The sequence below is a fragment of the Alligator sinensis genome, unplaced genomic scaffold (genome assembly GCF_000455745.1).
Source record: "Alligator sinensis unplaced genomic scaffold, ASM45574v1 scaffold76_1, whole genome shotgun sequence".
NCBI lineage: Eukaryota > Metazoa > Chordata > Crocodylia > Alligatoridae > Alligator > Alligator sinensis.
The window spans coordinates 2,663,166-2,676,590 of NW_005841865.1; the positions used below are offsets into that span (position 1 = coordinate 2,663,166).

The 13,425-nt window shown below is 44.6% G+C and overlaps 2 protein-coding genes across 2 annotated transcripts in view; one reads left to right on the plus strand and one right to left on the minus strand.

Annotated features, from left to right (window-relative positions):
* Positions 1-2,700, plus strand: part of SERINC3 (serine incorporator 3) — a 12,435-nt gene extending 9,735 nt beyond the window's left edge. Inside the window, exons 11-12 of the mRNA XM_025191959.1 lie at positions 1-202; positions 1,677-2,700. The exon at positions 1-202 is cut by the window's left edge and continues 41 nt beyond it. Of these exons, the coding sequence (XP_025047744.1) occupies positions 1-202; positions 1,677-1,815 (341 nt within the window). The 3' untranslated portion in view covers positions 1,816-2,700. The remainder of the gene's footprint in view (positions 203-1,676) is intronic.
* A 2,527-nt stretch (positions 2,701-5,227) lies between these two features.
* Positions 5,228-13,419, minus strand: TTPAL (alpha tocopherol transfer protein like). The gene is made up of 4 exons (XM_006016677.3): positions 11,735-13,419; positions 10,825-11,018; positions 10,614-10,724; positions 5,228-9,604 (listed from the first exon to the last, which is right to left on the minus strand). The coding sequence occupies exons 1-4, from the start codon at positions 12,171-12,173 to the stop codon at positions 9,329-9,331; spliced, it is 1,020 nt and encodes a 339-aa protein (XP_006016739.1). The 5' UTR covers positions 12,174-13,419; the 3' UTR covers positions 5,228-9,328.
* Positions 13,420-13,425: the final 6 nt, after the last annotated feature.

The window sequence follows — 13,425 nt, forward strand, 5'->3', positions numbered from 1 at the left end:
GCCAGGTGAGCAAGCTGACTCTGTCTGGAAGTGATAGTGCCATCCTGGAAGATGGTGTGGGGGCAGGTGGTGGAGCTGGAGAAGTAGTCCGCCGTGTTGCAGACAATGAGAAGGAAGGAGTTCAGTACAGCTATGCCTTCTTTCACTTCATGCTGTTCCTTGCCGCTCTGTATATCATGATGACTCTTACTAACTGGTACAGGTAAGAACATAGGCTGAAATATGCTCAGTACTAGGTGGCAGGAGACGTACATTTGTGGGGAGAGACCTCTTGTGGTTGCTTGGGGTGATCACTTACAACAGAGGTTCCCAACCACCAGGCCACGGCCCGGTACCAAGCCGCAAAGGGTTGGCTGCCAGGCCATGGCACTAACCCTGCTCCTGTAGATCCCCCGCAGTGAGAGGGGGGCGGGGAGTGGGACTGCTGGGGCTGGAGCAGGCGTGGATGCAGCTTGTCTGGGAGGTCCGGGCAGCTCCTGCCATTGCATAAACCTGGGAGGGCATGGGGGGAGTGCACGGTCCTGGATTTGCGTGGGTTGGGCTGGGGCCAGGACAGCGCTGGGCTGTTTCTGGGTAGACCGCAGGACAGAGCTGTGGCTCATCCGGGATGTGCAGGCGGCTTCTGCTGCTGTGCACCACCCATTCAGCACTTACTCATTCATACGGCAGCTCCCATTGCTTGTCTGGGAGGGCATGGGGGAGGCGTATGCCCCCAGATCTGTGTGGGGCAGAGTGAGCTGGGCTAGGGCTGCACTCTAGGCAGGCGGTGGTGGTACTGGGAGCAGGGGCTACAGTGAATTTTTGGGTGGCTGCAGCTTCCTGATAGCCCTCGCTCCCAGCACCATCACTGCCCACCAGGAATGCAGCCTAGTGCAGCCCTGGCTGTGTCCAGCTTTTAAGTCTGGTGTGGTATGAGGGGAGGGAGGCCACGGTTCATTTGGGGCAGCGTGGGTGGCTTCTGCTGCTGCATGCACTCCGGGAGGGCATGGGTGGGGGGCGGCGCATGCCTCCAGGTCTGCATGAGGCAGGGTGGGCTGGGGCAGGCAGCTTGGCAGCGCCTGCTCCGTGCAGGGGCCCAGCAGCAAGTACCTGCAGGGCTGCGCAGCGCAGCTTGAGAGCTGCTTTGCATGGTGTGGGTTGGGGAACTCAGTGCTGGGACTGCCAGGGGAAGGAGCTGCCCTGGTGGTACGCAAGCCTGGGCTGCAGCTGCTGAGGAGGGAGGAAGCCCCTGCAAGGAGCCTGGGAATTTTCAGGAGCCACCCCTCACCTGTGCACAGCTCAGTCTGGTGCCCTGTCATGGCTGGGCAGCCCTTGACCCAGCCTCACTCTCTCCCCCACCACTGGGACCTCGATCTATGTCCCCTCATGCCCCATCCTACCACAAGAGACTTACAAGGCAGACCCAGCTGCTCTCTCAACCCCTGCAATGTAAAAAAAATAATTTAAATATGTAAATTATACTGTTTTTGTACCCGGTCCACCAAAATTCTTTGAGTGAGTTTGTGGTCCACAGTGTAAAAAGGTTGGGAACCCCTAACTTACAAGACTGGGTACAGAGTGTTAGAATGTCCTAAATGTGTTGCACCTTAAATTCAGAAGCTTAGAGAGAGAGGTGAGAACAGGTGTTTGCCTAGATCCATTGGCTTGGATCATTAATCAACTTTTTTCCGTTATAGCCCTGATGCAGACTTTAAAACTATGACAAGCAAGTGGCCGGCTGTGTGGGTGAAGATAACTTCAAGCTGGGTCTGCCTCCTCCTTTATGTTTGGACACTAGTGGCTCCTCTTGTCCTTAAGAATCGAGACTTCAGTTAAATGATTTGAGTTTGTCCAAGATTGTGGAAGTGTGCGAGCCTCCTTTGAAAGCCAAAAGGTTGTGCAATTGCTTCAGTTATTTTCTGAAACTAAGGCATATACTACCTTTCTTCCCCCCCTGTTGAAATTACCTGCCAGTGGTTAGAAACCTGATCGATCACATAATGCTTGATGCATGATCTAAGCTATATTAACGTTGATATGTTTTTATTTAACCTGCTGCCTAAGTAAAATTTGCTTACTATCACATTTTAAAAAACCTACAACAGCTGTGCTGTTAAAGCATGGAAGGAAAAAAAACTATACTATCCAATAGCCCCAGTAGAAAATATTGAAGAAGAATAATGTTTGCTAAACCCCAAGTAATATATTTTAAAGAACAAGTTCTATTCACTGCACTGCACTGGTGTATTAATGGTCCACATGGAAGCATAAGCCATATTGGACAGTTGTTTCTACATTCCACTGCAAATGTTTCTGTTTTTCTGTTTCTGGGTAAAAGCTTATGCATTCACTGCAAGGAAGACAGTGTTGAAGTTGGGTAGCTGTTAATTGCAGGTCCTGCTTATTCCAGGAGAAACTTTTAGATTGCTTGTTTGTAAGAGGCAAATTTTATGGACACTGCTTCTTGATTTAGCAAGTTTGCCAAATATTCTCTCTCTTGCTGATGGGCATATGTGATTGTTTGTTTGAAAAAAACAAAACAAAAACAAAACCCCCAAAAAACCTTAAAATGAAGATCATGCTTCAAAAATAACAAAGCTCATTTCTTCCGCTTATTTGTATGACATGCTTGTAAGCAGTAGTGCACACAGCTATCAATATTGGCATCTAAGACATTTGCACTGTAAACTCATTTGAATAAAATACTGATTTTTAATTGTACAGAGCCTTTCTTGAACTCTGTTCCTGGCACATGCAGGAAGCAAAGAACATTTTTGTGATTCAAAATGCCACAGGATGTAAAAGGATGGTTAATATAGCAGCCGGGGTGGTTCTGCAGATCCAACAGGATGTGTATATGCTTCAAAGTATGTTAATAGATAAAGCAATGTGTCATGCAGTTTAAAAGACAGTCTGGTCTGACATGCTAATATATATTCATTCTAATCCTGTTTGAGTCATATTGCAGCATTTCATGAAATTAACTTGTATGTTGAATCAGAGACCAGCAAAGCAACCTGAGTTACTTCACCTTGTAGACTTTTATACTGCTCCACTAACAATTTCATAGCATGAAGTTTGAGGAAACATAGTGGTGAAATGTGAAATATCCAGACTTTCATCTTATCCTTGCTATTCTTATAGCTGTTAGTTTGGAACCATGTTCAAGTGAGAATTCAGTCCTGCCATCACATCCTTAAGTTTTTCTTAGCATTTATGTTTCTTCTTAAAGTCATGAATTGGCCTTCCTGGTTATGATATCAAACAATGAGTTACCTTGCACATGCACAATTCTTTGTTAGTGCTGTTGGTGAGGAAAGAAGAGTGTCCTATTGACTAATAAGAAAAGCTGACATCAAGAACCAAAATACCTTGTTGAGTGAATGGGTACTTAAGTCACGTCTGTAATGCTTCACATCTGATTCCCTTCATTTTCCTCCCACCCTGGCTGCTCAGGAAAAAGCCATTTGTGGCCTTTGACTGTCAGAGACTGCGTCACCCTCACTAACCAGCTTTCACAGGGCTCAGCCAAGTAATTTCTGTGCTATGCCTGCTGCAGAGCCACTTCTAAGAACAAGGTGATATCACTATGCAATTCCTGGTGTGTCATGTCTGCTCTGGAAGATCACCATCTCTGAGGCATCAGGGTGGAGAACTGTTAAGCTAACAATATTACTAAGCCCCTCATACAAAACTGGAACAGGTTTCTCCTCATCAAAGACCAAGAAAGCCCAAGGAACAGCAGTTGAAGAAGTGAGAAATGGTGGCTGATGGTTCTCTTTCTAATGAGAGAACAACACCATGTTCTGTGTTCAGAGACTCTCTTCATAAATATCCCAGCTGCTCTGACTCTGGGTTGTGTAGAAATCCCAGGGCATGAAGGTGGAGTAAGTGAGGGGGAAGTATCTGGTTCCTGAGGGGACTTTGGAGTGATTCTGGGTCATCTGTGTATACATTATGGTAGTCCAGTGACTTGCTGGAATGTAACTTGTATGAGGCTGGGTGGCTGGCCTGCTGTTCATCACATGTGCTGAAAAGGACAGTGAACTGCTCTTAATCTGCCCTGGCTCTAGCCTGTGTCCTCTCCTCCAGCTTGGATGACTAGTAGGGCCTTCAGCATAGCTCCCAGGATCACTGAGCACAAAGGCCTCCCTTGTGCCCCCTGCCAGTTAAAGAGCAAAATGTGGATAAAGCCATTTCAAATATTGACCATAAATACTGATGGACTCTTCACAGCTTCTTCAGGAGGATCAGGGCCAGAGGAAGAGCAGGAGGTGTTCAAAGTGGTTTTGGGTACTTTATACTAACGTACATATTTGCATTGTGTGGAGCTGGAAGCCAGCATGAGGTAGCAGCATTATAAGTCCTAGTTCCCAATTAACAGACAGGTTAAAAAAGACCCTTTTGCCTGGGCCTGAAAGCTCAGGAGTAAGATAAGCCCCAAGTTGGGGTTGTTTCAGTTGCTGCTGAAAGAACTGTTCCCTCTGCTCTTTCATGTAGACATAGAGATGCTTCTAGACTTGCCTTGTTTACTCCAGTGCTGCAACCACCTCATGCCACCGCACTCTTGACTTCATGTACAACTGCTAACTCTCTAGACTAGGTGCTGGATAAGTTAGCAGAGCCTATATCTGATCATGCAAAGGAGGCAGAAAACCAGTCCAGTGGCAGGGAATCTGACACAGAGCTCCTGAAGTCCCCACCATCACATCTGGATGTCCCAGGTGGAGCCGCAGAGCTATGATCCTGAATTCCTTCCCTCAACAAATTAGGGAGTCACACTTTCTGTGATGGTGGAAAGCCACATCCAGATGAGCCACTCTCCCTTTAGGACACAGAGGACAATCTCCCACCACTCACTTATGCCATCTTTCCCTGAAGAAAAATTATTGACATTTTTCAAAGTGGGGATGAGGGCACAGGCCATGTGGGGCTGGTGTCTGATGACTCAGTTTTTAGTCTGTGAAAAGGAAGTTGCAATTTTGAGCTTTCCACACTGATTGGGGGTGAAAAACACAAACCTGATGACTTTTTTCCCAAAATGGAAGTTTTGTTTTTCACCAGTTCTACGTAGCACAAAACTACACAGATTCCAACAAAAACTGTGCGTCTCTCCAGTGTCTGTCTTCTGCATTCTAGAGTGTTTGTTTAGGAACTGAATCAATCTTTTCTCCTATGGATTCCAAGTTCTCTTCCCTAAGCTGTCTCTATCTTAGGTTTCTTTTCCAAATCATAAAGCCTTCTCGCCATGACAGTGGATTTAGAATTTCAAAATTTCCATTTTCAACTTGGCACTGAGGAAGAGTCTTGAAATTAACAGCAGCTCACAGTGATTTACACAACTTAAAATGTAAAGCTTACATTTGTATTTGAAAAGGAATCTGAAACAAATGAGTTTCTGGTGGCACCTTAAGAAGTATGTTTGTGATGTTTATTAAAACTAATCTGAAAAGGGGTGTGGCAAATGCACACAAGATATATCAAACTAGAAGTTGTTACAGTAGAATTTTTAATATCCAGTCATGCATAATAAAATGACACATTTAACCACTCCATTTTATAAAATGCAATATAAAAATAAACATTTTTTTCCAATTAACAGATGTACACCTAGCCCAACACTTTTAGGCCTGCTTACAACAAAAGGCAAAATAATTATTAGCTTGACCAATTTTGTAGATGACAAACCTATGCCAAGAAACTGATGAAAGGATTTAACAGAAGACACATACCCCCAACCATTCCCTGGAGACCTCAGGGTTCATAACTCCCATTTGCAAGAATATAAATTCAAGTAGTTTTATTTACAGTATACAATTAACCTTTGTCTTAATGCCACATGAGATAGTTAAGGTTGCCCATGGTAGTTTGAACACCTTTCTCCAAGTTATTTGCCCAAACTGGATTAAAACTGCTTGTGTAATGCAAGCTTTTCATCAACTGGCCTCCCACAGAATTCAAGTCTAATTAAAACAAACAATGTGAGATTAATTTTAATACTGCAAAGGAGATTCTTCAGTACTCTTGCTCCCTATCTCCATTAGAGATGTCGACATGAGAGATGAAGTGCAGATTTGTTGTCAAATAACACCCAACGTTTTGCTTTTTGGTACCATCACCTCTGGCAAAAAGGCTACTGGCCTGCTAGCTCAACCTTTTGCTTCCTACATGGGAAATAGGTCTCAGGGCCATCTCATACAGCTTTGTACACTCTTGCAGATACACTTTCTATAGGAAAGCAGGTAAAGTACCTACCACAGAGAGAGAGAATTAGGAAAGGCAAGAGATGATGGTAATGAAGGAAGTATTATGTCTCATCTGTTTATGCTCTACTGAAGTGGTCATAGCAAACCCATAATTTGAATCTTAAAAGATATATATTTAGGGAATAACCAATTCCTATATCCAGTGCATCTCTCTAGATCAGTCCAAAACAGCCAGTTCTAGGAACAAAAGTTCCTTAGGTGGGTAACAGGCAAGTGAGGTGACCACAAGTATTTTAACTGAGAGGGATTAAAGCCAAAACAAAACAGTCCATTTCTTTTTCTCCCAGCAGGAAAGTTCTGTTTGATGAAGTCACAACTAAAATACAGTCTTGTTACCTTTTACAAGGCATGAAAAAAAGAGGGCATAGGCATGGATTCCTCATGGGTGGTTGGGTTGCCTGGTTTCCTTACAGGTGGCTTTTCACCAAACTAACCCATCGTTTTTAAGAAAGGATTCGAGTTTCTCATGCAGAGCTTCTTTCCTCAATGGCCTGAGGCCTAAGTGGTGCTAAAGACCTCCTCTAGAAAGGGAAATCTGTCAAAATAACACCATGAACAAGGAACAGAACTTGTCACATGACCAATTTAAGGACATACTGTACACCCTGGAAATTTTTTTTGAGTGGTGGATCAGAGGCGAATGAAAGGCACTCAAATCATGCAAATTCCTCATTCCATTTTCTGGCAGTTTAACAGCTAGGATTTAAAGCACCAATATTTCATTCTGATATTTTGCCGAGTTGGAGAGCTGGACTAACCTCTTCAACAAGACCAAGCAGCTTGTAGGTAGGGCAGAATGCAGAAGTCAAATACTACACTGCCGATTTGAGAGGAAAACACTGCTCAGAAATGGAGGCAGATACTAGCCCACACGGCATTTCTGCTTGTTTTTCAAGAGTTGCAGGCTTGCAAGATTAAGGCTGATGACAGGAATAAACTTTTCCCACCTAACAAGATTATCTGCTTCATGATATTTTCCCCAAAGAAAAGGTATGGGCGGTGATGGAAGAGGCAGGAGAAAAATCTCATACTTAAAACGCGAAAGGAAGAAAGAAGAGCTTTATTCCTTTCACCATAGATTCTCAACAAACCCCAGGCTCCTACATGATGATAGAGGTGGCCTGGTAATGCTTCTGCTGAGGTGGAAGGATGCCAAATTCATGGTCCCACCAAAGCTGCAAGATACCAGCTGGAAAAAGCCTTCTATTTTGTTCCCTCCAAAATCTAGTTCCTATCTCATATTGCTTTATAAAGAGAGCTGGCATTTCCCTCAGCTCTATAGTAAACTCTGCTTGTGCCAGGTAAGGGTGCCATGACACCCTTCATCCATTCCTTCCCCCAAAACATTCTGGCAACACAAAGCCATGTTGTGCTGCAACCTAGGAAAAAAAGACAGACAATCAAAACAAGTGCAGTTTGGCACACTGAGAAAAAGACGTCCCAACCCTATGAGACCTCATACTTCACATTTACATCAAGACAACTGATCCCTTTTTCACCCTTGGCACTAGGTAAAATCCCTCTCCCTTCCTCCCCACTCCCTCCCACCAAAATATTCCAGCCATTAAAAAGTGCAATGAAAATGAGGTGTTCAGTTACAATCAATGCTCTTGTCCAGTGAAATACCCTTTAAATGGCTGGGTGTGCTTTCCATATCCTGTGAGGTTTCACTTGTGCACTGTTTTGATTGTGCACAACATCATGTGCAAAGAGAATGTGCTCCAAGTTAATTTACAGTTCAATACAATGACGAAGAAGGAACAAGAGGAGTCAGGAACAGCATACTCAGACAGGACACCTTGACCTCATTCAACAGGCCCAACTTCAGTGTAAGAATCTAAAGCACAGGACCACAAAGCTTATGGTTAAGGATCACAAAAGTGATCTCATAAGAACCTGCTAGCCAAAAAGAAATAGGGTTGAAATCAAAATGGCAATACAATTATTCAAACCAGGACAAAGCCATACAGAGAACAAAACCATACTTTACAATAAAGCTGAGAATGTGCTTTTAAGATACGCTGTCTGCATTTGGTTTGCAAAGATTTGGATTTAAACATTCTACCCAGAGTAATGCATCTAAAGCAGCACCTTGCTTTCTCATTCTTTATATTGCCTTCTATACTTCAATGTTGACTGCTACAAAATCTTCCCACAGGTTTTACTGAAGAACAACTTTGGACGTCCTTTTAGAAGTAAGGCAGGGCATTAACACAATTAGGTGAAGGAAATAGCAACTGTGTGACACATGCTTAATGCAAGTGAGTGATCTCAGTCCCTCTCATTTGGTCCTGGATTGCTGTCAATATTCAAAGTTGCATCCACTTGAAAACAATGCTATTTGATATAAGATCTGAAAGGCTCTTGGCTCTCTGCAAGTGGAATTTGCATGCAACTATAGTCTGCTTTGGAACAAGTTACCACATTTTTCTGAAGTCAGAGTAAAATTCTCCTTTCAAATCCACTGGGCAGAACTTGGTACATCTAGGAAAACCTGCACACGCAGTATTGGAGAGAAGCGCCAATACTGTGGAGTCCACAGATCTGAGAGAAGAACCTTATTCTAACATGCAGAAAGAAGCATTGATACACCTGCTTGATCCTGATATGCTAGCACACAGACAGGATCAAGCATTTGACATTTCTGACAACCTCCACTGACAGAGCTACACTTTGCAGAGGGCAAAGGCAAAGCTATACTTTTTGCTAGTTTGGAGCCAAATATTTTCTGCCCTTTTCCCCCCCCGCCATGAGAGGTTATTAGGTTCACACAAGCATGAGTTATTTGTGTCTTGTTATTAGGAGGAATGCACCAGACTGCATCACTCACACTGGGGTTAACAAATCTACAACACTTCAAGTAGCTTGGGAATGATGTGCCCTGTTGCTTATTCTCAGTAAACTATGCCTTGCCCCTATTTACCCACGTCTGCTTGCTTTGGTTCCAGTGTAAAGTGCCTCTGCAGCTTATTCATGAACTACAGGTTTAGGAATCAGGCAGAATTCAGAATTACTACTTTTTTTCTCAGAACATGAGAGGGTATGTAGCTTTTGACAGTTCTAGGAAGCTTCCTTCAGCTGTGTCAGTAACAGTAATAGAGCTGAGGTTTCATACCTCGCAGAGACTCATCACACTGCTTCTCATCAGCATCCCCGCTCACCAGTGTCTCACAGGGTAAGCTGTTACCTGGGAGAACCAGCTGAGAGAAGTCATGCAGCAAATCCTCTTCTGAGGCCAGCAGCAACTCATTCCAGGCAGAAATGTCCAATTTCCCTGAAGTGCCTCCATACTCTTCAGGAAGGATCATTTGGGGAATGTTTTGATGTAAAGAATTCAAGTCAGAGCCATGGAGAAAAAACTGAGGAAGATATTTAAAAACTAGATGTGAATTGCACAATTTTTCAGCTTGTTAATGATGCCCTTTTTAAAGCTGCAGTTAGCTCAGTAGGGAAAACAGCAAAAACCCGTCTCTCTATTTAGCAAAAAGAACATTTTGAAATAGAGGCCTCTGCTTATAGGACTCCTGCCAATTTCACTGACCATAAATAGGATACAACATTGAGCAAACAAGGTTAGAAATCAGTTTGATCCCCTTTGTAAGTCTGGCCTTATGGAGAATGAACTCAGTAAAGCCTGGTCACAATAATTAGTGTGCTTTGTTATCCTGCTGGGTTGCAAGGTCAGTTTGAGTCTAAAATCATTCACAAGGCTAGGAGGACAGAGTCAACAGCTCTCAACTCCCTCTGCAAATAAAGCACAGGAATCAACCAACTCTAGGTGAATTTCTTGCTACTTGTCTGGCAAGAATGTTGCCACCACAACATTTTGAAAAGGAAAGGGAAAATAAGGGGTGAGGGGGAAAAATGATGACTCAGAAGATGTCCTGTTGTTAGCTGAATAATGCCAACTCAGAGGGCATACTATAACAGAGCCACCTTAGAGGGGCCCTGAGTACATGCAAACAAGCACACCCAAAATAGACAGCTTAAGATTAGTGTTGGGCACATGCTCAGAGCTATTCTAGGGCAGCTGCATTGTCACATTTCTAGGATTTGGTGCACAGGGAATGAGAGCGAGGGGATAGAATGCACTAATGGCAACAAGCACTAACACAAAGACATCTCCTTACTGCCTTCAGGACATAGCACGGGCATGTAACAAAGAAAATCCCTCTCCCCCATTCTCTTTCAGTGCTGCAAGGAATCCTGCTGAGTATTCTCTCTAATACTGAGCTAGTTTAAAATACAAAGCATGACACCATTGACAGGCAATGAGTGATGACACCAGTTTGATCTTTTTCAACATTCTTTACATTCAGTAGCCACAAAGAGCTTAAGTTCAACAGTGAGAGACGCATGTACACTTACCCTGTTTGCTATCTTTTCCTTCAGAAAGGGCTTGATGATAGCAAAAATGCCTTTGAATATGCGAGGTTCATTTATGATATTGACAGCTTTTATTCTAATTGGAAAACCATCCTAAGGGGCAGAAAAGATTTTTTACAATATAGTTTAGAGATACTTGGCTGTACAGTGCACAAGACTTCCTGTCCACCCCAGCCACCAGTTCAAGCCTTACCTGAAGAATTCCAATCACTTTCTTGGCTACAAAAGGACCAAAGTGAGATGCTTTAGATAAGCTGACTCCTTTGTAGTCTGCAAGGATTACAATTCCATTCACTTGGGTCTCTTCGGACTGAATGAGTTTTTCTAATGTTAAGTATATGGCACGAATGTTCTCAGTAATCGGATAATGACTGGGTATCCATCTGTCTAAGGTTACAAGACACTGATGGTGAGTTGGAAAGTACATGTAAACCAAGACACATTTCAAAAATAATTTGTATACATTTCCAGGTCTCTTAAAACAGTTTTCTAATAACCACAGTGCTAGTTTACAACAGCCTCTCTCAAGTCAGCTGACAGACAAGCAACTCCGGTTTACTTCGAGCAAAGCCAATAATCTTAAGAACCCCCTACTTCACCCCTACTTTCTCTTTTGTACTGGAAGAGAAATAGGACAAAAACAAGTTCACAGCAAATCTTGCAGCACCAGGAACATATTAATGATGGTTAGACTGGAGTAAAGGTTAGAGACTCCTCTCTCCACTTACAACTCCCAACTTGTTGTCACAGGAAGTGATACATGTTAAGGTGGAGAAGAGCAGGACTATCACTATCTCAGCCTGACTGACTGCATGTTCATATTCCTTCCTGAGCCACAAAGTATTTGCATTCATCCACCTCACTGTATTATTTGGTTTAACTCAACTGCTGCTATTGCCAACAGGAAAATAAATTATGTAAACGGGAAATGAAAAAAAAGTCCCCTTTCAGAAATTAACATTTCAAATGTTGTAAGAAAAAGCTGTGTAATCTGCAAGGAAAACCACTGTCCACAAGCGTGACAGTGATGCTGATGCATTAAAAAACATTTCAAAGACATACAAAATCTTAATTCTAACTAGTTCATTCATGCACTTCAATACCTGGACGAATGCAGACAATATGGCGTCCCTCAGGATCTAAGTGAGGCAGTACAGTGACAAAGCCAGATTCTAGAACAGCCTTTATTGCAGATGGCTTCAAGTTAGTGAAGACCTCAGGCCAACTCCTCCTACAGGTGTGGTAGTTCACCAGAAGCTGAAGAGCTCGATCGTAATCAAATTTCCTGGCTCTAAGGAACCTGAGCAAGAAAGCATCGTCCAAACAGGTGCCCAGTGTCGGATAGTCCTTACACACCATGTCTCGGAGGGCTTGTACATCACGGAGCCTCCATTCAGGTTTCTCTTGGAGCTCTTCCCGAGCCTTGGCAACAAGGTCAGGAGACAGCATGCACACATACCGAGGCCGATCTGGGAGAAACTCATTATCTGATGGAGACCCCACGGACGGGCTTGTTTTGGTACAATCACTGTCCCCTGACATTAGTTAGCAGGACGTCTGTCAAAAAACAAAATGCCGCACATGACAAGCCATCCCACACCCCCCCCCGTTTATAAACGTGGCATTATTGTAATTGAAGACGTGAAGGGAACTAGGACATAGAGAAGGTAAATCGCTTAACAACACCCACAGGACTTGGTGGCAGGGGGACAGTAACTCTTGGATCCTAATTCTGGCTCTTTCAGGCTTAGATTTGTAGATCATTTATTTATGCTAGTTTGGGGTGGAAAACAATCTTCTCAGAAGAATCATAGAGAAGTAGGGCTGGAAGGGACCTCCAGAAGTCATCTAGTCCAGTGGTTCTCAACCTTTTTTGTACCAGGACCCATTTGTAAACTTTGAGTGCTCCTCACTCCCAACCCGCTGACCCCCGCCCCCCAGTGTGGGGCAGGGGCGCCCCAAGCAGCCCTTCACAGACTGGAGCTCTGCCAGCCCGCAAGGGAAAAGCCACAATTTCCCACGTTTGTCTCCTTTAAACGGAGAATCCATTTTTAATGTTTGTCTGCAACCCTTTCATATATGCTTGTGACCCACTTTTAGGTCGTGAACCACGGGTTGAGAAACACTGCTCAAGTCCGACTCTCTGCCAGAGGGGGAACCATCTCTATCCAAACCATCCCATATGATCCGTAATCTAAACCCTACATAAGACAACTCCGGCCTAACACCTTAACCCACCACAGGTAAAGCAGGGGAACCACGGCGGCTTTTGCTGATAAGAAAGTTTAGGATAGAACAATGTGAGGAGGGCTTTATTAATTTTTTGATTTTTAGTAGGCACGGAAATGAGTTTGCATCAGAACTCAGCGCCTGAAACCCTTAGGGCCTCTCGCAACACAGCTGAAGTCGTAGACAAACAACGCCTCCCTACGAAACTCTAGCGGGGGCTGGCTGCAGGTTTCAATCACTCCCACCCCTCGATCCAGCAAATGCTTCGGGACCCGCCACGCTCCGAAATGCGCCGCTTGAAGAGGCTGCGAGCTCCTGCGGCGCAGGCTGGAGCCGCGAGGCAGATGCAAGAAGCCGGGACCCAGGTGCTGCCCGTCCCGGGCACCTCCAAGGCGCCCCGCGGGGAGCAGGGCCTGGCAGGCCCCTCGCTGACGGGCAAGGAGACCCGGCGCGGGGCATGCGGGTCAGGCCAGTCGCACGGAGGCCGCGGGGTCTCGGCCGCTTCGCCCCGCGGAAGCCCAACCCGCCCCCGGCTCTGCGCCGCCTCCCGCAGCCCCCCGCCCCG

What these genes read in the sequence shown, in the direction of transcription:
- TTPAL (XM_006016677.3), bottom strand. Translation starts at nt 12,173, where the DNA reads ATGTCAGGGGACAGTGATTGTACCAAAACAAGCCCGTCCGTGGGGTCT. An exon ending in TATTGTCTGCATTCGTCCAG is followed by an intron (nt 11,019 to 11,734) that starts GTATTGAAGTGC and finishes TTGTAACCTTAG; the next exon opens with ACAGATGGATACCCAGTCAT. An exon ending in AAGTGATTGGAATTCTTCAG is followed by an intron (nt 10,725 to 10,824) that starts GTAAGGCTTGAA and finishes TCTGCCCCTTAG; the next exon opens with GATGGTTTTCCAATTAGAAT.